This window comes from Festucalex cinctus, chromosome 9 (assembly GCF_051991245.1).
Source record: "Festucalex cinctus isolate MCC-2025b chromosome 9, RoL_Fcin_1.0, whole genome shotgun sequence".
Lineage (NCBI taxonomy): Eukaryota > Metazoa > Chordata > Actinopteri > Syngnathiformes > Syngnathidae > Festucalex > Festucalex cinctus.
The window spans coordinates 5,553,291-5,576,195 of NC_135419.1; the positions used below are offsets into that span (position 1 = coordinate 5,553,291).

At 37.7% G+C, this 22,905-nt stretch overlaps 2 protein-coding genes across 2 annotated transcripts; one reads left to right on the forward strand and one right to left on the reverse strand.

Moving 5' to 3' along the window:
* Positions 1 to 4,824: 4,824 nt before the first annotated feature.
* Positions 4,825 to 12,723, forward strand: aga (aspartylglucosaminidase). The gene is made up of 9 exons (XM_077531194.1): positions 4,825 to 5,118; positions 7,363 to 7,516; positions 7,592 to 7,704; positions 9,182 to 9,294; positions 9,968 to 10,073; positions 10,492 to 10,567; positions 10,648 to 10,755; positions 11,555 to 11,688; positions 12,545 to 12,723. The coding sequence occupies exons 1-9, from the start codon at positions 5,007 to 5,009 to the stop codon at positions 12,643 to 12,645; spliced, it is 1,017 nt and encodes a 338-aa protein (XP_077387320.1). The 5' UTR covers positions 4,825 to 5,006; the 3' UTR covers positions 12,646 to 12,723.
* neil3 (nei-like DNA glycosylase 3) lies at positions 12,714 to 22,904 on the reverse strand. The gene is made up of 10 exons (XM_077531183.1): positions 22,753 to 22,904; positions 22,482 to 22,594; positions 21,675 to 21,818; positions 21,301 to 21,514; positions 19,774 to 19,848; positions 18,666 to 18,832; positions 17,091 to 17,257; positions 15,453 to 15,690; positions 14,479 to 14,653; positions 12,714 to 13,128 (listed from the first exon to the last, which is right to left on the reverse strand). Exons 1-10 carry the CDS (start codon positions 22,855 to 22,857, stop codon positions 12,931 to 12,933), a joined length of 1,596 nt encoding a protein of 531 aa, XP_077387309.1. The 5' UTR covers positions 22,858 to 22,904; the 3' UTR covers positions 12,714 to 12,930.
* Position 22,905: the final 1 nt, after the last annotated feature.

A 22,905-nucleotide genomic window follows, 5' to 3' on the forward strand; every position in this document is an offset into this window, starting at 1 on the left:
ATATGGCGTCTGAATTGGTCACATGACTTTTACTTCAAGTAATACGTGCACTGACACGAGGCTTTGCTCATATGAGCTCTACACGTGCCAATGCGTGGGTGTTATTCATTTGTTTGTTTGTTTAGTTGATGGTTGGTGGAGTCAGTTGATAGACTCCTGTTTCTCTGACAGGTATAAAAAAAAAATGGATGGGCTGCAATGATGAATAGCTTTAGATGTCAGCTCATTAAACTAAACATTGATTAAACAAACAAGGCTGCTTTCAACAAACGCCATCTCAGGTATTTGTCACCGCAACGTGACTGAGAAAAGAGGCACACGATAAATGAACAATTTGCACGCTCGCTGGGATTTCTTGGCGGTGCTTGAAAGACGAACTCACGAAATGATTCCCGCCATGTTGTCATAAACGTCAGCGGGGAGTTCGTTTCCCAAGTGACGCCTGATAGATTTGGGTCACGTTCCTCTCTGAACACGGATGTGTCCCCACAGACTATTTCCTCCGACTGAGGCTGTTTATTTAATATTTTTATTAATATTTATTTTAATATTCCAACAGCTGCTCACGTTTTAACTCAAATTATTATTTTCATACAAAAAAAGCCAACATCTCAATAATATATTTTAAATTGGGATTTTAATTCTCTGTCTTTAAATCGTGTGTTCAGATGCAGCCGGCAGATGGTACATTTTTGCTGACTGATTGCAAATTCCCTCACAGGATTGAAAGACAAACATTGTGATTCATGCTTCAAAAGCATGATTTTTAATGCAAACTATTTGCTGGTAAAATGCAAGTTTTTGTTGAATCACCATAATGTGCTTGTCTCAGCATCAACATGCTAACAGCACAAATGCCATGTAGCTATATTTCATGCATATACTAAAAATCTCATTCCAATTACTTTCAATCCTGTTAATTAATCACAGAGGAGTTCCAGCACAAACAAACAAAATGATGTAAAAAGTTGCCTGAGATGGGCCAATAAACATTTTGAGTGGTTCAATTTGTGTAATTATCAGATTTAATTTCAATTTTATTTGGAGAATTACAACAAGCAAATTCCATCGCTTCAGTGGAATGACTTTTCTCTTTTCATCTGATCTCCATTGTATTTTTTTTTCTCCTGTTTTAGAATTTGCTTCTATTATTATTACACATATTTTTGCACTTCTTTATCACACTGATCTATAAAAAAATACCACACGTTATGAGCATTTGTGGGTTCAATGTTTTTTACAATATCTTGTGAGGAATAAGCGGTCAAGAAAATGGATGGATGGATATTAAGCTTTTCTTAATGTTCTTTCTAAATGTGGGGAGAAAAAATTAAAATGAAGCTCTGAGGGTTTATTTGCTTTTAGGGTTCCGGAAGCTGCCAGCCCTTGTAGCTCGAAACGCAACATTTGCCTGGAGTAGATAATGAGTGCAGACAGTTTAATATTTTAAATGATTTTCACTTCTACTGAAAGCAAGCTTGAAAGCTTGTGAGGGTTTGTCAAAATATCATTTCAAAGCACAATATTCTTTCATTTCTGCCTTTTTCCTAACATGTTTATATTTTCCGCATATTTGTGTATGTTATTAATCTAATATTTTTTTCATTTTTATGACATTTATGTATTTCTGTTCTGATATTTTTCACAATTGTTTTATATTATTTATATATTTCTTTTTTTATAATGTTTCGTTTTATATTGTTTATATATTTCTTTTTTTTATAATGTTTCGGATTATTTTGTAAGTTTGAATTGTTATTATTGCATTATTTGACCTTATTTCTGTTGACTTTTTTTTATGTATGTCAATGTGTTTCCTAATATTTTTAATACATTCTAATATTTGTATGTAAATTTCTGTTCCAATGTTTGAATTGTTTCAAATATTTTCACATTATTTGTAATATGTTTGCATTTGTCAACTAATTTGTCATTCAGTTAAATGTTTTAACTAGTTTTCACCTCTACTGATTCATCCCTGCAGCACAAAATATATAAACAAGTAGCTTGTGAGCGATTATTGAAGTAATCATTTCAAAGCGGTGATGTTCTTTATGTCGCCGCGCTCTCATCTATTTTCTCTTCTCGCAATCTGTAAGACTCTTGCCGTTTTGTTTAAAAGTAAAAGAGAACAATGAATAAAATATCAGAGAAAATTGTATGTATGGTATGAATAATGTAAAGGCGCCTCTCAAGGTCGGAGCATGTTGTTAGTAGTCCCCCCCCGCCCCCCCCCCCCCCCCCCCCACCTGCCTGCACGCTGTTACTTTTTGATCTTGTTTACTGTGAGGAAGTCATTCTAGTCCATCCACTTGTCTCTTTGACGCCCATGGCGGGAGAGACGCTATTTTGAGGGGAGGTGGGGGGAAAGAAAAGAATCTGGGCCCAGCGTGAGTGTGTGGTGTGAAGGCGGCGAGGTGCCGTGTTAGCACATTTGTGCCAAAAAGTTTCTCAGCACAGCTTGTTTGCTTCACTCAGTCACAGTCAACATTCTCACTTGGGGGGGGGGGGGACTGACAGAATGTTGCCTTTGTGGGTTTATATCATTAAAAAGGTAAAAAAATAAAATAAAATAAAAATAACGTAAGTAGAAATAATTCAATCCGGTGTTAAACCGTTGTTGTCAAACCTTTTTTTTGTTTTTTTTGTTTTTTTTTGTACAAGCATTGTACCATTGTAAAGTAACATATTTTACCATTCTGATCAATGTAAAAACAGTTTGAAACATGTAAAACTAAAATAAACTACTTACCCTTCACTGAAGTGGACAGTGAGGACGTGTGCAGGTGAGTTCACTTCACATATGAGGCATGAATACTTTTAACTATCATAAAAGCACAAAATAGGAAATAGAAAGTAGTGATTACCAAACGCTATTAACTTAGATTTTTTTTAAAAGTGACATAAAATGATGTCAGTGTCATTTTATAGCAGGGTGAAAATTTTTCACTTGTCTGTTAAAGAAGAATTATTTTCTTGGCGTTGTCTGGTATTGCATGAAATTACACCAAAAACCTGTTTGAAAGACTTCTTAACCAGTTTGAATTTTTTCAAGCCCCTAATCGCTTCATGTATATTCATTTATAACACCTCAAATAAAATGGTTGCAATGCATTGACATGGAAATCAGAATTAAGTGTAAAACAGCTGCATAATAATACTAATTTAAAAGTCAAAGAATATACAAGTACTCGCAATTAGATACTAAGGACAGAGAGAATTGCCAAAAGCTAGTTGATTTCATCCATTTAATTATGAAGTTATTAAGTGTAAAAAATGTGTTAAAATGATCCAAATCAAATAAAGCAAAACTGCTCATGTGTTGATGATGCAGAGAGTCTTTTATTCAATGGTTATAAACAAGTCCAAATAATAAGATAATGACTAAATGTAAAACTAAATTGGATACGAACTGATCACGTATAAAATAATGGTTGTCTATGTGTGCCCTGTGATTGGCTGGCAACCAGTTCTGGGTGTACCCCTTCTCCTCTCGCCTCAAATCAGCCAGGATTGGCCCAACTGCGAACCTCGTGAAGAGGTTTGAATCCCATCCATCCATATTGATTTGAAAAAGTGAAAAAATTAGATGAACATGTTCAAAAATTTTAGGGGAAATGAAAAACTGTTTACGAATGCCTGTAGCATATCTTTGCTACATGTCATGTAGTTCACGTCAAAGTCAAGTCCAGGCTTCACAAAGTTTTAGCCAAGCAATTCCCCGAGTCCTAAAATCAGCAGCTTATGGTTGACTCCCACGCCTACCCGCTACAGAGATGTATGCATACTGCTTTCCTACATTATCATAAGTTACACTTCACTTTTTTTCTTTGCGATCTCTGCGATATAAATCTCAAAGTGCCGCCAAAGACAGCAGACTGACAAACAGCCAGCAACAAGTCCGCCTGTTGACGTTTGCCAAGCACAAACAGAGCCTCCCGAGCCAAGACATCCATCCGCCCGAGGCTTCTGCGCGCTAAAAACGAAACCCCCCCTGGAGAGAGGAACGTCACAAAGGCGCGGCCCCGAGATGTTCCTCCGCAATTTCGATCCCGTCCGCCTTAAACAGGAACACTCTGAGCCAATCTGCAAGTCAATAATGAGCGTGAAGCCGTGATATCACCTGGATGAAAGATTCCAATAGAAAAAGCTCAAGGGAACCTGCTGGTTCCATATAGCTACAATGCTAATTCATGGTAATGCCGTCCATGCAATGGATGTTATGAATAAAAAATGGCCCTCATGGGAAGGATGAACTTAACAAGGCCTCCATTGGGTCTGTGTTTTTATTGTGTGTAAATTTTGGAGTAACGACAGCAGGGAAAAGGTGGGGTCTGCTGTGATTGACAGGTTGTCTGCCAATCACGGAATTGACCTGACCAACCATCAAAACCCTGGAATTCACCAGATATTACTGCTTTAAACCCATATAGAATTCTTCCTGTTCAATTCTGGGAGTACGTCCTTAGACTATTACTTGCAACCTGTTAATAAACATGTCAGGGACGTGCAGTCAGAGCAAGCAGGGGAGGGAGAGCCTCCTCTCAAAACAAAAAACAAAACAAAAAACAAACAAACAAACAAAAAAAGAACAAAAAAAATGACTTAATGAAATTATTTTTTATTTTAGTTTCATGCTTTATTCTTATTGCTTTTATTTTTAAATCCAATAATATCAATAATTTCATCATTAAAATTAATAACGACACGCGTATTTGTTTTTGGTCAATTTATTTTGAATATAGAGACTTTTATGTCCCCCGAAATATAAATATTTCTTACAGCACTGTCCCTTTAAAAATATCATGCCGCTTGGTATTTGACGTCACCAGGAAGTGCCTAATGATCATCGTACTCAGCAACAGATTTTGGCACTTTATTAGCGCAGCATATTTATTTTATATTAGAAGATGTAACAAACTATTCTGTCGGAGGACCATGAAGTAACCAAATTAAATAGTCATTTGAGGTGTTTTAATGTTTCCGCGCCGTCTTTTATTGACAAAATGCCGACGTCGCTCATGTATTTTACTTTAATATCATGCATGCTCGCGCTTGGACAAGCCTCATTTCAACTGGTTATCAATACATGGAGCTTCAAAAATGCGACGGTTGCAGGTATTTTTTATTTTATTTTATTTTAAATTCATTGGGAGGTTATTTCTTCTGTTTGCGTAAACAAGTCTTCAAGTCCGTCCCGAGTTGGAAACACATGACCGGATGAGTCGGAAATCGGAACCTTCTCCGTGTTACGTCTAGAACGCCATTTTGTGCCTACCTAGTTGCTAGGCAACGTAAAACTAGTTGCAATTCGTCTTATTGTGCCTAGCTTGACGTTATCGTTATAAATTAGACATTTTCTTGGAGCTAAGTCAAACATGCACTTGAAACGTTGCCAAGAACGTACAATGGTAAGAAAAATTAAGCACGCCGTTTAGAATGTATTACATTTCTGTAGAAATTGGTCATCAATTGTAGTCGGATCATCTAAATCTCAAGAATAAATAGAGGAGGATTAAACTAAGAACACACAAACAATTGTTTCATTATTCTTATACAGCATCAAATGTTAACATATGGTGGAAAAAGTGCACCCTTACCTTAGATTTATAGTAGGCTACCTCATTTTGCATCAATAAATAAACCAAACGGTTCTTATAGTTTCAGACCAGATATGCACAACGATAAGGATTAATTCTTTGTCATCTTAACTGGGATATATGCAAGTGTAGATTTTGTCGCAAAAAAATGAAAAAAATAGCAGGTAGACTTGAAGAGGTCATGTAAGAATTTTGTGAAGTGACATTTGATTTAGACTCAAATCCATTACCGCTATGGTATCTGCTCTCTGATGATAATGTGAAACTTGAGCATCAGAGTCTACATTTGAACCCAAGTGGGGATTCATAACTGCCATCACAGGGAGGGTCTGCCCTCGCTCCATTGAATTGTGCATCGGGGATGATGCATCAGAAAGTCGCAGATTGGAAGTGAAAACACTTTAGCGTTTGCTCAGAATTTTATCTGTCAAGGCGGCTTTCCGCCAGGTAGGCTCCACGCAGCCACTCTGACAGATGAAATCTGGACGAGATGGGAGTTAACTGGGAAAAATCTCTTGCGCTTGATAGATGGAAACTAATTTATCGGCTGTACATCATCTTTCCCGCCCCCCAGTCTCCCGAGTCTGATGGTGTGAAAGCGGGAAAATTGACATGCTGTGGCTCTCTTCTCAGTGGACGCAACTTGTTGATTTGTCGGCCTTAGGATCTCGCTTTAGGCTACTCTGAAATTTCTGTTAAAACATCAGTGCAACACTGGACATGGAGCAATGAATAGCATGAAGCTCAAATCCACACATTCTGGACATAGGGAAGCAAAAAAAATAAAATAAAAAATAGTAGCAGCAGAAGGCGTTTGCCACCCAGTTGCATCATTTCCTCTTGTGAGACAGTCATTTGGCACCCGAGGATGTGCGACAGGTTGAAGGAAACCAAATATAAAGCTGGAGAAGTGGCTTTTGAATTGCTTGTATACAAATAGTAGTGCCTCCGGCGTGCCTGCCCACCCATCAAGTGGGCAAGAACACAAGCAAGATCATTATTTATTTATTTATTTATTTATTTGTGAGCTGCCTATGTCTGAAAATGTGTCTGGGAGCAAGCTGTTCTGAATATTAACTGAATTGTGATGTCACAATTTTAAGAAAAAAAAATTAATAGATAAAAAGTATTATTTTGAGAAGAAAAAAATGTTATACTGTATTACAATAATGTCTTACCTGATAAGTTTTTGCAATACAGCGGTGCCTTGAAAAACAATTGTCCTGACGCGTGAGTTGTTTAAGATACGAGCTGTCGATCAGATATTTTTTTGCATGCACACTTGAGATCCGAGCGCAATATTGTGGCAGATAACTCAATTTCACAACAAATAGCAGCTTGGCAGATAACATTCGTAAATATTCAATAAAGAGGCTTCTAGCTGTTTGTCACCCTCTGCTAATGAAGGCTACTGTCAAATAGAACTAAATATAAAACAGATAATTACACTTTGTGTATTTAAAACAACTACAAAGAGCCGTTAGCTTAATGCTAACATACAATGATATAATGAAATGTCTTCTACATTTGAGATACCACCTTCACTCCGCAACATGCGCACACTCATGGCTGGCAACGAGGCGCTCTAAAGTGGGCTTGGCCACCTGATATAGTTCCACAGTACATAGTTCTCAGTCTCTGCACGTTTTCTGTAATTATCTTCAAACAATTTCAATGTATTCATCAACAAATCTCTGAATTCACTTTGTAGGGTCTTTCACAATCAATGGATAAGTGTCATGTGTTTGTGTTGCCGCACCAGCGTGGGCGGTCCTGCAGTCTGGTGGCTCGGCCTTGGACGCAGTGGAGGCGGGGTGCAACCGCTGTCAAAAGGAGCAGTGTGATGGCAGCGTGGGCTACGGTGGGAGCCCAGATGAGAGCGGAGAGACGACACTGGATGCCATGATCATGAACGGGTAATAATAATAAAAAAAAAAAACACGATTCCAAAAGGTAAGGGGTTAAAATAACATTTGTCTCTGTGCGAGCAGCAACACGATGGAGGTAGGTGCCGTGGCCGACCTGAGGAGGATCAAGAACGCCATCGGCGTAGCGAGAGCGGTGATGGAACACACGGAGCACACCATGCTGGTGGGAGAGTCGGGTACGACGACCAGATTGTCAAGAGACTCACTGTCAACACTAAACCCTAATTTGTAACCCTAACTCAGATTTATCACCATAATTTGAAACCCTAATCATGATATCTGATTTTGAAATACTAACCCTGGTTTGAGGATGGATACTGTGCCATATCCAACTTAAAGTAAACAGACAACGCTGATCAAATGTTGTATGTGGTCAGTAACAATACACAGGGGAAGGCTATGGCTTGTAATCCAGTTGTTGGGGGGGGGGGGGGGGGGGGGGGGGGGTAAAGAAAACATCCCTCCGCCTGAACCCAACTCATTAGGTGGCAGGACGAATGCAAGCTTTCATGTTGTTTCCACTACACGCTGACACTAATCACTTGTCAGCAGTAATGGAGAGCCATCTAACCAGGCGACATTTTTCTCCAATCTTCCGCGGTCAGATCCCTCCAAATTAGAGCTTCCATGTTGTTAACCATGCAACAGCCAAGTCATCAGATGTGATCTTCAATGTTCCACATCTTTGAGTTGTTCTCCTATATATTCCACTTCCCAGTCAGTCTGGACATTCCTTCTTTGACCTCCTGCCATCATTAAGGCATTTTCTCCAGGAGAACCGCCACTAACGAGATATTCTCTGTTTGGTTTGTGTGTCCTCTACACAATTCAACTCTGTGAAGCCTGAGATCTGTGTGGGGGAAATCCCACCAGTGTCTCAGATAGTCCAAACGACAACCAGTCACTTCAATAGCATTGTTGACACTCGTTTTAAATTGGAGGGGGTTGTCATGGCCATATCTGCATGACTGATTATGTGTTATATTTACTCGGATAATGGGAGTGTACACTGTTATCTGAGATAAATAGTGACAGTTATTTCAGTGAGGCACCCTTGTACAAACAGTAAAATGGTATCAAAATTTTGTGCGTGCTTTCAATGGGGTAAAAAGTAGTGTCATCAGGTGGAGGAAAAAAAAAAAACTCAAAAAGCAGTAACGCAAGTCATCAGAACTGGAATTTATACGCAAATATAGTAGATGTTTATATGAAAAACACTGCTAAGACATTTTTGCTTCATGCTTTGAATTGGGAAAAAAGTAGCACTACAGTATCTGATGGACAAAATTGACAGCCACGTTAACATAAATATAGTACCTAACACATTTGACTGAGTTCAAATCAACAAGCCAAAAATGGCTTGAAAATAAAAGTGAACAGCATATAACATGTCTATGATCTCCAAAGTGTTCATTATCCTACATTTTGTGATTAAATTGGTGTTCAAAGCCAACCTCGGTGAAATGTATTCCTAAACTAATTTAGAGCAACCTGAAGGCATCTATTGAGCGCTCTGGTTTCATCCGACGCATGTTAACGCATGGTTGGCTCCTCCGTTGCGATTACATTTTGATATGAGAACAAATTAGGGCTGCAAAATTGGCTCTCATGTCAAAAAATTCTAAGAAGGCCGTATGTCATCTTTCTTTGCAGCGACTGTGTTCGCAGAAAACATGGGCTTCATTGCCGAGGACCTGACCACCGTCAAGTCGTTGAATATTTTCACGAAGTGGCTGAAGGGCAACTGCCAACCTAATTACCGAAAGGTGAGTGTGCTTCTAATGTTGATTCGCGTTCGCTCCGGGCGTGCTGCTACGAAAAGATATTGGGCCGCAAACTTGACTGGCATGCTAATAATTATGTTGTTCATGGAAAAAACATGGATTGTTACCTTTACAAGTGTTTTATTTCTTTAATTTGTCCTGACCTTCTATCTAATAGCCGCAAGATAATCATTTACTCTCTTGTTATGGTACAAATCAAATCTACCACTGTAAAAGTTTAATCCTTGCTTGTTTAATCATCAAAATCATTTATACATGTTCAAAGCACAACAAGAGAACAAATATAAAAATATTACAAGAAAAAAGTTGACATATTTTGAGAATAAAAACATGTATGTTCTTAGTTTCAAGATAAGGAAACATGTTCAAAATTTCCTTGTGACAAGAAAAAACAAAAACAAAAAAAAAACTTAAAATTGTTGGATAATGTTCTGAGAACGTTTCAAGAATAGTTGAGACCTTGAAAGAACTCTGTAAAGTCAACATTCGCAATCTTTGCAAATGTTCGTCTCTCAGAAAGGAAATTCAAACTTACAAATGTAATTGTCAATTGATAATCATGCTCTTAACATTTTTGCATTTAAAACCAAACATTAAATTTGAAAATTAATAAATGCAAATAATCATTAATATGTACTGTTTGTTTCTTTCCCAGAATGTTTTTCCCAACCCATCCAAATCGTGTCCACCCTACAAGCCCCAAGTGAAGCTGGGACCGAAAAAGCACAGTCCAACTAAGATTCACTCCCACGACACCATAGGTGGGCTTTTATGGCTTTGCATATTTTCAGATTGCTGACTTGACCTAAAATCTGTAATAGTTTTGGTCCTTTTTCTTGCATATTACGCAGTTGCAAGACCCATCTTAGCCACTGGAGATCATTGATTCCTACTCGACCCTCTGTTATTTATTTATTTTACATTTATTTATTACATTCCTGAACGAGACTACCCACAATTCACTCAGTAGCACCCCATGGACAGTTTAATAACCTCAAAGGAAATTGGGTGGACACATTGATCAGAACAGTTTGCCCAAAAAGTCAAGAAACAAAATTGCACAAACTTGAACAGTATGTCAGCCATTTTGGGTGAATTCCAGGGCTCACACTTTGTCCTACTAAAGATTGTTCCCAAATGCTTGAACCTTTAATTCAATTACTGTTTGTTTTTTACCAGGTGTGATTGCGTTTGATCAATGTGGCCACGTGGCTGCAGGGACGTCCACTAATGGGCTCACTCACAAAGTTCCAGGGTACGTCAATTATTGTGACTTCAGTAGTAAATATGCATGTTCACATGTTACACTCGGACATATTGTATCCCGACACACAGTCGAGTTGGGGACTCTCCAATAGTCGGGGCGGGAGCGTACGCTGACAGCTCGGCCGGAGCCGCTGCCGCAACTGGAGACGGGGACCTCATGATGAGATTTCTGCCAAGGTATCTTCCCTGTGCTTTTATACTACATGCTGGTATAACAAAGTGTGAATTGCATGGGCCCAAACTGTTACGTTTACATGTTTAGTTAAGGCAAAAACATTCTCTCCTAATATTCTGCCTTTTTTCCTTGAAAATTTTATTTTTTTTTTCTTATGATTATAGCTTTCAAGAAAAAAAAAAAACAGTTTTAGAAAAAGGCAACTTTTTATAAGAATTTGACTATCGCTGTACGATTCTATTAAAATAAAAAATGTTCATATTATGAATACAATTTTTTTTTTAAATCAGTACTGCTCATTTTTGGGGCGAAAAATACAATGGTATTTACATTTTGTTTTTTTCTCAAAAATACCGTTTTTCTCACAAGGTTACAACTTTTTTGGGGAAAAAAATCGTTTATGATTGTGACATTTAATTTGGGGGGAAAAATGCTAATTTATTTTCACAAGATGACTTTATTCTTGAAATTGTATTACAAAACCATGACGACCGTCATAAGATTCCAACTGTATGACTCTTTATCTGCAATTGTCCATCTTTAAAAGAATACTTTTTTCCCCATAGTATACTACTTTTTTCCAAAAAAATAACTTTACATATAACATTATGACTCCCCCCCCCTTGAAATAGCAGAACATTGACCTAGGAGTCCATTAATTTGTCCTATGAAGAGTGTTAGCGTAAATTCCGCCTTGAGGGACAGCAATGCACCCCAAGCTGACTGTGACAGCCCGCTTAGCGGCCTTGACAAGCCCTCGTTAGTTGGCCTGACGCCTGTCCAATGCCACACTGCCGACAGTTACTTGGCGGTGGAGCTGATGAGGGCCGGGACGGATCCCTCGGCAGCCTGCAAGATGGCCATTTCCAGGATTAAGAGGCATTACGTGGACTTTTTTGGGGCGATCATCTGTGCTAACACGACAGGCCATTATGGTGAGTATTTGGATTCACATACACACACACACGGATGGCGCCAAATGCGCTGATATGACAAACATGATTATTACTTACCTGTGAGAAAATATTTGGAAGATTGTTGGATTTAAAAGTAAATAAATGAATAGTTTGTTACACATTTTCAAGGATTCAGGATTTGAACATTTTAAAATGTGCTTCAGAACGCCAACTATGTGAAAGTGGAATTGAGGAAAGCCTTTGACCGTGGTCTAAATTGGCTCACCGGTTTAGAGCCTGCATCATTACAATTTTTGGCTTTCACCAATATAGCAGTACCGGTACCTACTTAGATGCATAAACTGTATGATTCAGTCTGATCATGATGTAGAACTCATTTGTTTGTCAGCCAAGATGTTTCTACAAAAGTGTCAACTCATATGGTTGAAAAGTTTCATTTATTTTTAAGTCTGCATTGTTGGCATATCCGAAGCCCAAAGCTTCTTGGAGTTAAGGCTTCAAAAAAATAATAAAAATTAAAATTAAATAAAATTAAAAAAAAAAAAAAATTAAATTTAAAAAAAAAAAAAAACATGAAAGTGTGCACTCAGAACTTTTAAAAATGGGAAAAGCAGAAAGCCTGGGAACAGTTTGTAAATTTGACCCAGACGTACAAAAGTAACTTTTCCATCACTAACCAAAACAGTCAACCAAACTTCAATATATGAAACACCCCTGAGGAAATATGTAAGTGTATTGTGTAAATGTTATTGACAACTCATTCATTGGATCAGCTATTTAAAAGGTACAGGCACAAAAATGTTGAACTTGAGATTGGTTTTAAGTTTCACCTGCAAAAAAAGACCAATCATTTGCTTTTGCTCTTTTTTTAAAGGTGCGGCTTGTAACAAGGTGCCCGGCTTATTGCAGTTTCACTACATGGTGTCAAACGGCGAGTCTGATGCACCGCTTCTCAAGTCAGTTGACTGTTTTTAATGTTTTTTTTTTGTTTGTTTTTTAAACCAAAGATTTTAGAGACAAATGAAAAACAATAAAACAATAACTGCAATGTGAGGCTTTGTTTGACATCTTTATTAAATATATAAACACTTTATAACTTATGGCAATAAAATGTAAATTCACACCCATGACTGACATAAGTTACAACAAATGCAATATCAACCATTCGAGCCCATTTTGAAAGTATCCATTTAATGGTACTTTTTAATGTGGTTTTTAGCCATGATGTAAATATAGTTTTAGTCCAGCATCATTTTTGTCCTAAATGGACGTGGGCAGCCTGGCGGGATTCGGAGAAACACCAGGTCCATCCTCCGCCCACTGGAAATAATTGCACTGTTTACCCTTTCGGAAGCTGCAGGAGTAGAAGTCGCGGCCATTGTTGGGTCCCAGCTTGAGCACAGTCCTCATCACGCATCGTTTGCCATGATGACAGGAGGGAAAGTGCAAGTCAGCCCACTGGAAAAACAAAAAAATAACAACAACAAAAAAACAGGGACGGGTTATTGAAAATTTATTTTGTAATGGCTTGTGCACAAATGATTGGGTCTCTGGGGTGTCTGACCAGCCATTCAGTGTGAAATTAAAACTGTGTTGGCGAGTGAGCGAGCCAGTCTGACTTATGCTGAACTGTAACATTATTGAAAAAAATTGCAATATTACGAGCATTGCTGGGTGATATAGCTTAAAAATTATATCACGATATTTCAAGGAAATTTGCGTTGACAATATGGGTAATAATTACTAACAATATATTTGTGATTGGTGCTTCGGAATAACAGCACTTTTATTGTAGCACAATATTTAAACCACTTTTTTTTTCACAATTTAAATGTTAACGAACATCATATCTTACCTCTTGTAAGCAAACAACTTCCACAGAACAAAGGTAGCTTCCTCCCAGTCTCCCACTTTGGCAAAGACGCGTCGAGACAGAACTGGTTGCTCACAAGCCTCGCATGCTTCGACATTGTTATGTAGCAGCGAACGATGAGTGAGATGTACGTCCAAATGGACATGATGATGTATGATGTTACAGATGTCATCATACCACTACTATGTCAATTTCCTGATATTTCAAATTTTACAAAAAAAATACACTAGTAAATTGGTAATATCATAGAAGGTATAATATGGAACACCCCTAATTTTGAGAAATTTAAAAAATAAAAATAAAAAAAGATTCACAAATGCCCCACTTAGTCATGTTTTTTTGTTTTTTTTTACCCCCCCAGATTGTGTTTTCAGCAATGGTAATTAATTGAGTGTCAATTGTTTGCTGATTTTTGAGATTTGCAGTCTGGATTGGTCACAATCTCCTGCGAATTGTAAGTATTACAAGGAAAACGTTGGGAAAATTTGGAATTAAAATTTGAAACAGTAGCAATAACTGTCTGGAAATAAATCAGGATATTAGAAAAACGTCATTTGTTTTTTGTTTTTTAGAAGAAAAAAAAAGTTTTGTAATGAGAATAATTTTTCAAGAAAAAGTTAGAATCTTACAAAAATAACATTTAAAAAAAAAAAGGAACATGTTTCTCAAGAAAAAGTGAAAATAAAATATTTTTTAAAGAAAAATAAAGAAATCATCTTTAGAGGAAAAGTTTAAAATTAAGTGTTAAATTAAATTAAGTTTTAAATTAAGTGTCCTGGAATCTTTGAATCTGGTATTTTCATAAAAAGTATTTCACGCCTAAGAAGGACACCGGGGAACTGTTTAAATTTGAAAAAACAAAAAAAACAAAAAAAAAACGAACTGTGTTGTTAGTGTCAGCAAAAATTGCAAACACATGGAGTGAGACGTCTCACCTCAAAGAAGTCGCACTTTGCCTCCCGGGGCAGCGAGCAGGCATAAAACCGTCGTCCTTTATTGTCGCCATCCTTGTGGACCACTCGCAGGAGAGCTGGGCGACCATGGGATACACATGAGGGAGGGGTGCAGGGGCTGGAGGGGCCAGGCTCTATCCCTGCTCTTGTGTGTGCACTAGCAGAGGAAACAAAACAGCTAGAAAATAGGAAAACACATTACCTTTTTTCAAATAAAATGTTGTTTTACTCAATAGTGATTTTATTCTCTTAAAATTGTGAATTGTTTGCTCTAGAAAAAGAAAACGTTATTTCTCGTAAATTGACGGATTTTTCTCAAAATAGTACCTGCGGATTCATCCATTTGTGGATATTCTTCCAAAATTTATTTTACAAATATTTTTTTTTTCTTGAGAGATCATGCCATGTTTCCCACAAAAATGACTATTCTTTCAATAGTATAACAATTCTAATAAGTTTACAGCAAAACTAGCGAGGATAAGTGGTATAGAAAATGGATGACAGATTGGACTTGGATTGGAGATTGTTGTACGGTAATTATTTTCGTGAAAAAAAAATGCAATTGTTTTTTTTTTCTAAAAATAAAAAATATATATTTTATTCTAAATTTAAGACTTATTTTCTCAAAGAAAAAAAAAAACATCTTGAAAAACTGACTCACTTAAATATAAGTGTATTCTTGTCATTTCAGACTTACTGTCTCGAATGCAACTTTTTATCTAGAAAAAAAATAATAATAATACAATTTTTATTCTTGGAGTACAGCAACTTATTTGCACGCGTGGGATGCCCATGAGGGGGTCCGGTGAGACCGTGATGTGTCCCTGCTATTGTGTGCACACTAACAGAGGAGATGAAACTTGTCTTGTTAGGGTGAAAATAACCCGAAAATAAAACTTGAGTACCCTCAGACCAGGGAAGCGCTTATTATTGTTATTCATGAACGAGTCACTCACCCCAACTTGTTAGAGGGACCGCCATCAATTCTCATTTTCTTGCACGGCTGACTGGACGAGGCCGGCGTTCCCCCGCGAGACAGCTCAGGCACCTCGCTCAAGTCAGAGAAGAGCAGTGTAGATGTCCCGAAAGCGGAGCGCCAGTTGAGTTTGCGCTCCTCTCGGGGTTTCGTGAAGGCATTGCAGGGGTACAACACCAGATTGGTGGAGGACTGCACTGAAGTGTCCTCTTTGTGGACTGCGGAAGAAGCAATAAAGAGACATTTCATGTTTATTCTGAGGCTCCACTCATAAAACATAGCTTGTAAATGCACACTTTTATTACATAAACAATACTAGAGAACACTTTAATGTACTCCTGCATGTCCAGTAGTCCCACAACTCCTAACTTTGGGTCCTTTAAGTACAGTACATACAAAGGTACTGATAGTAAATGTAAACTTAAATGCAGTGTCGTTTCAGTGCAAATGGAAATGACATGCTATGAAAATGTAACATTACTATCGTATAGTAAAGAAACTGTTAAATCAATACAACTGTGATACTGCCAATGTAAATATTCACAGTATTAAGTACACCAATGTAATTCAGTCTAATGTGAATGTAAGCAATAACATTGCATAATAAAAGTCTAAAAATATAAAAATACTACTTGGAAATACACAAATATTGAGAAAACAAATGAATACAAAAGAGGGAAAATTCTGGCAAAAAATAAAAAATAAAAAAAATATTCACCTAACAATTACAATAAAGCTATTACAGACAGACTCAAATACTGGAGCATAAATATTTGTATTTTGGCAGATCACACACACAAAGATTTTAATTAAAAAAAAATTTAAAAAAGTTTTGGTTGTATTGTATCTAAGTTTTTCTTTTCCGCCACTTATCTAGAATCCAGTCCTCCAAGTCACAGCTCTCACGTGTAATCACGTGATCTCAGTCATGCGAAGACAAGGTGGCACGTCTGGTTATGTTGGCACAAGCATTACAAGTTGACAATGTCGACAAGACTTGCGAAAAATATTTACTGCCATCTGGTGAAATGCTAAATATGATGGAAACAATAATTACAATTTGAATGGGTAACATTTTATGAAAGTAAATGTCACACGACTGTCGCGTTTTGGCCGACTAACTGGTTTGCTCTATAAACAACACACATTACTGTGCGACTTCAGTCCTGTAGGGAGCACTAACATGCATTACGCTGACTAACAATAGCTGCTTTTCCACCAACAAGCCCAGGATCTGAGTTCTGGGTAAAGGGAGTTCTTGGTTGTAAAAGTTCAGCAGGGAATTTAGAATTGTGTTTCCACAGTGTCTGAGTTCTTGGTAATTAATTCAAATGAGTTTGGTGATGTATGAGTTCGATGATCCCTGCCAATGTAAAAACAACACCCACCACCAAATTTGACCAACCAATCAGCCTTGGTCATTGCAGCACGTCACCTCAAAGTTCCATCCTGGCTCAGCAAGACCATGCTCCTGAGATAGTACTTGGATGCCCCCTGGGGAATTTAATTACCCTGGAAATTGTTTTTGGTTTAAAAATGTGCAAACTGAATTTTACCAAGGTAAACTGAAAAGTTCTCCAAAAGTTCCTGCGGTGGAAAAGCCCCTAATGAGTCTTACCTGGAGCTCTGGGTGTTAGGCAGGCCTCGCAGCTTTTGGTGGTCGGCCGGTTGAAGAGGGTGCACAAGTGACATGTCCAGTCCTCTTCCTCCCGCTTTGCCACATTCTCATTGGCTGCTCCCCTGCTGTTTACCCAGCCAATCAGGGTGTTCCTGACAGGAAGTCGACTGCAAACATAGGATATAAATAAAATTCATTGAAACACATTTTTTTCTTTTCTTTAATTTTTCCAAGAAATATTATATATTAAAAAAAATAAATAAATAAATAAAAAAATAAAAAAAAATAAAAAAAGACATCAGTACGAATAAATAAAAATGAGGAAAAATAAAAAATGTGCACAATTTGGGGAGTTTCATAAAATAAAATTCCAAAATATTACAAAACAAACAAAACATGGAATAGTAAAAAAAATAGTTACTAAGTATAAAAAATACAGAAAATTTAAAATATAAAACATTTGATTAAAAGATGTTATCAAATACAAATATAACCATATAAATGCAAAAAAAATTAAATATTGGACAGAAAAATACACATACTATCACAGCAATATTGAAAAATATTACAAAATTAAAAAAAAACAAAAAAAACTGGACCAACCCATCCCACTACTCCGATCATGTTACACAAACCGCACGAAGAAGCCAACAAAACATTTGCACTTGTAGCAGCTGGTGAGGCAACACCAAGTAGCAGGCGGCGTGCATTTAAATGTTAGTGCCGCGACATAAAACTCCACTATGTTTGACAAGAAGGCCGCCAATCATCGTGGGGAAGGAAGGAGGGATGGATGGAGAGATGGATGGAAGGATGGAGTTGTACTGATGGCTGCTGACAGTAAACTTACCTCGCAGATTGATCTGTCAGCTGTGTAATGTGTTTGAAGGGCTTTCGGCGGGGAGCCCTCGCTAAGCCTCGCTCAAACACCAGCCAGGAGGTGTTGAGCCCGTGCTCTGTCTGGCAAACACGCACTGAACACGCGCATCGGTGGCACCCGGAACACTTCCCCGCTCCCTGCCAAGCCCATCTGCCTGTAAAAGATGGCCTCTCAGATCTGAAACCTTCTATCCAGAAAGCTCTACTGAGGACAGAAAAACGGCTCCAAATCTTAAGTAACATTTCAACTCTGTGTAGTTGCTTGTAAAACCTAAGCTACTAACTAACTCGTATTGTGTTGTGGGAAGAATGTAAAATAAAATAGGGCAGCAGATTTTTGTTTTGCCTTTTTCACATATTAATAGAAATGAATTTGATCCAGAACTTGGATGGGAGGGATGCAAATATTTTTGCGGTAAACCAAGCTAACTACACTGTGTTCTAAATTATTAAGCATGTAGGATTTCAATAAAATATATTGTGTGCATTTTTTTTTTTTGCATTTTGTTTCTATACCACTGAAACTTGGTCACCATCATCCCGCAACCTCAACCCTATTGACAACACTCTGACTACTGTATTTTTAAAAAGGAAGCTCTATGAAGGTGAAAGGCTACGAAAATGGTTATTCAGGTCAACCAACCAAACTACACTTACAACTTCATTAGTGACACCAGCACAGTGTTTTGTTCCAACCTGATGTGGACGCTGCCGGGATCACGCCTTTGACAGCGCTCGCAGAAGTACGTCATCCTGCTGTTGTCTCCGAGACGACAGACGGTGACGGCGCCGGAGCAGCAGCCGCACCGGGGACGCTTGTAGACTTTGTAGTGTGTGCATAGCGCAGAGCCTGACTTGCGACACTGGCGGAGAGAGAAAAGGGAGAGTTTGAGTGAGTGTGAAAAAGATGCCATAAATATGTTCAAGTAATATGGACACCATAATGGCTGAAAAGTCAAGTGCAAACGAGCCATCAGCGGGTTACAGAAATTCTCACCTTACCCCAAAAATGCTTTAAACATTGACCTCAATTAGAATGTGACATAACCACTCATTATAAATTTGGGGTTTCAGGTTATAACTCAGTCCACAGTCTGAATTTTAGGTGGTAAATACACTCAAATATTAACCAGAAAACCAAAAAATTTTTGGTAATATATTCCATTTCAGGTATTCTGTGTATTTTTTAATGCAAATATATGAATCCAAGATACTATTAGACAAAGGATGCAAATATTGAGAAAGTATTAAATAAAAAAATAAAAGAGAAAAGCAGTGGAAAGGGAATTTTAAAAAGAAAATACAAAAATGCTACTAGATACATTCTTTTTAACATTCTTTTTCAATTTGTGTTGTCTGAAATTAAGCTATTAGATGAAAAATAATTAGCACACAATACAATATACAAATAATACAAAAATGATATAAAAATGCAAATAATTGTTAGATAATTAGGTAGTTTAATTTTTATCACACAAAAAATAAAGCATATTGCCCAAAAACAAAACAGACAAAATTATAACACTAGATAATACATATAATTAAAAATATATATATATAAAAAAATATATACAAACATTAAAAAAAATAAAGCTGTTTGTTTTTTGTTTTTTTTTAAATAGGGGACAATACAAACATACTAGCTATAAAATATTGCAAAATAACAAAAATAGTACAAAATGGGCTAAATATTCGGACAAAACAATACAACAAAATAGACAGGGAATGCAAAAAACGTGATTTAAAAAAAATAAATAAAATACAAATAAATAATTAACCCGTGTGTTCCCCAGTAACAGCTCACCTTGTAAAATAGAAGAGTGAAATCACGTGTCACCTTTACCAAATGGTGAAGCTGCTCATCCGACAGCTGATCCACCTGACAAAGGTGTGAGTTAATACAAAGAACAACAACAAGAATGATAATATAAAAATTACTCACACTTAGAAAATTAATAACACAAGCCAGTCATCCTGTTTCTAAGGCACTTCTCATTAGGGGCGCAGGTAGGCTAGAGCCAATCATGGCTGACAGAGCGAGACAAGCAGGATTCCTGTGTACCTGGACTGGTCACCAGCCAATCAGAGAGAATGCGCCACAGACTGTTCCAGTAATTAAGTGAAATTTGTCATCTTGAAGATGAAGTGCTGGCTCCAAGTGTAAAATTACAATCCATGCTTTTACTGATGCCATTCACACAACTTTTTTCGACACCGGTCTCAACAAGCAGTAGGGCTTCTAGTTGTAATGGTAAGGTGGTAGAGAGGGTGGGGTGATCAGTGGCTCATTTGCATCACCCAGTCAAACTAATTTTAGTTTGAAAAAAACATATCAAAGATGTGGTATTAACGAGTCAAAACCTGGGAACTCATATTGCAAGAAAAAAAAATTATGTGCACTACTGTTCAAAAGTTTGGGATCACTTTGACTTTTTGTTATTGTAGTTTTATCACAGATATCCTTGGATAACATCTGTACACCACGTCTATCTTTCAACATAAAGCATTACATACACAAATACCACAATATGTTCCTTACATTTTAAACCATTTCCCAGCATTTTTATGTTAGAAGCCAAGAGACCTTTTTTTTTTAATTTATTTATTGCAATCAATATTAAAATAATTGTTTTATTTTTTCTCAACAGAACATTTGATATGCCCAATAAATACAGCAGCAAATCTAAATTGAGCTTTTCCTGACAAATACTTTCAATCTTTTCTGGACATTGTTCCAGAATTCGCAAATTATGGGACAATCCCAAACATATGTGTATCATCTCATGTCTGACCACAACCCCAACAACATTTTCCGAAGTTCCAATGAATTTGGTTGTATTAATTGGAAATATGATATGAGGTATTGCATGTTAGTTTTCCATTCAAATTCTTGCCATTATATACTGTTTCATCTTGTATGTCCTTCTTTAAATGACATAGATTTTTGTCATTTTTAAAGAAAATCTATTTTCTTTTATGAAGATAACATTAAGGTAATCAGCAATTGTTAATATAGTGGAAAAATAAGGGGGGGTTGTTTGTTTTTTAAAATAAGGACATTTCTAAGTGGCTCCTAAACTTTTGAAAAACAGTATGATTTTTTTTTTTTTGTTGTATTATAAATCAAATCAAATCCCAAAGTTATTCAGTTTCTCCTGCCGCACTGCGTTACTTTCTGTGCCTTAGCCCCATTTCACATCCCCCACTGCAACACATCACTCGATAAAACACCAGAAAGTTACGCAGAGTGGGATATCACTGGATGTCTTGCTTTTTTTTTTTTTTTGCCCCACTCCACCATATTCGACTGCACACCATCCATCATCGGTACCTTCACGGCCGGGTGTAGGCCCGCATCGAACAGAGCTTCGTTTTTAATGATGTTGCCCACTCCCGGCATGACGGCCTGGTCGAGGAGGACGTCGCAGAGCATCCTGCCACCGTGCCGTCTCGCCGCCTCGGCCGAGCGTGAGGGGATGAACGCCGGTGAGCACACGTCCAGGAACTGAAGAGCTTGCACACGTTTCTCGCAGTCGTCACTCAACCTGTGCGAACACAACACCCACACATACATGGGCACTATGCACAGTAGTAGAGTGAACACACAGGCAGATCTCATTGTTTCAGTTTATCTGTTTTGAAATCAGCAATGGTTAGCTTTACAGACAATGTAAGTGAATGTGTGTTAAATGGTTTTAGCCTTACCTCAATTCCACCATGCTGTCGAAGAAGCGCAGTGTGTCGTTGGCCAGATAGATTTCCAATACAGGGACGGAGCAGCTGCCACCACCGCCATGTTTCCTCTCTGTGCCGTTGATTCGCATCGAGCCATTCATGCCAAAGTGGATTCTAGAAGAGGATTTGCAGTTTGAGACTTTTAAAGAGTATGGAGGCAAATATTTATTAGGCAATATGGCAGGACAGAAGCAATGTGAGCATTTTTGTTTTGTTTTGTTTTTTTGTGGCGGCAGCCTCTTTTTCGTTTTAATACAGCTCTTGGATTGAGATTTCATTAAATACTCGAACTTTGTATTATCTGTTCCACCCAGGTGAATGACTTAAGAATCACAAATCAGCACTGGCCATTACGGTAAGCTATCTTGCCCGCTGCTGCTAAGTACACAATGTTAATTAACAGACCCTTTGATTTGCTCACCCAAATAGATCTCTAAATAAACCTGTTCAAACTCAATACGGAACACCACAAATTCATAATAGTGCAGGGGTGGCCAAACTCGGTCCTCGAGGGCCGCAGTCCTGCAGGTTTTTGATGTTTCCCTTCTCCAACACAGCTGATATATGATCAGCTCATCAGCAAGCTCTGCATAAGCCTAATAACGATCCTGTTGTTTGGAATCAGCTTGCGTTGGAAGAGGGAAACCTCTAGGAATTAATTCAAAATAAAAAACGACACCTTCACTGTTTATGACTTCAACTAGAACCTCAAACATGACATGACATGGAACTGTATGATTTGAATCCTTTATAAGTAGACATTCTTTAATTTCATACCTCAACGCTTTAGGGGCAAAATACAAGAAGAGTTCCTTCCCCAGCGTGTCTACGCCGGTGTACTGACACCCTTTCAGCCTTTGGATGGCGTTGTTTCTTTCCTGCTCGAATCCCTTAAAAAGTGAAAACACACGAACTTCATTATGTAGTCAGACAGACGTTATTGTCGAGTCGCAAACATTATCTCCAGTGATTGTTGTTATCTCGATACACTTAATTGAGCTAGTTAACATGCCAAGTTGCCAACATGCATCATTTGCGGACAACATACCTTCGTAGTGAACATGCTTCCTCTTACTCCTTTCACTATTTGTCCTTTTTGGATCCTCGAGCGTATCTTCTCGCCGTTTAATGTACACCCAGGACCTTCAACCATCTTAAATTGCTAGAAAATACCTCAGCTGTCGTCGTCTTCCCCGCCAAT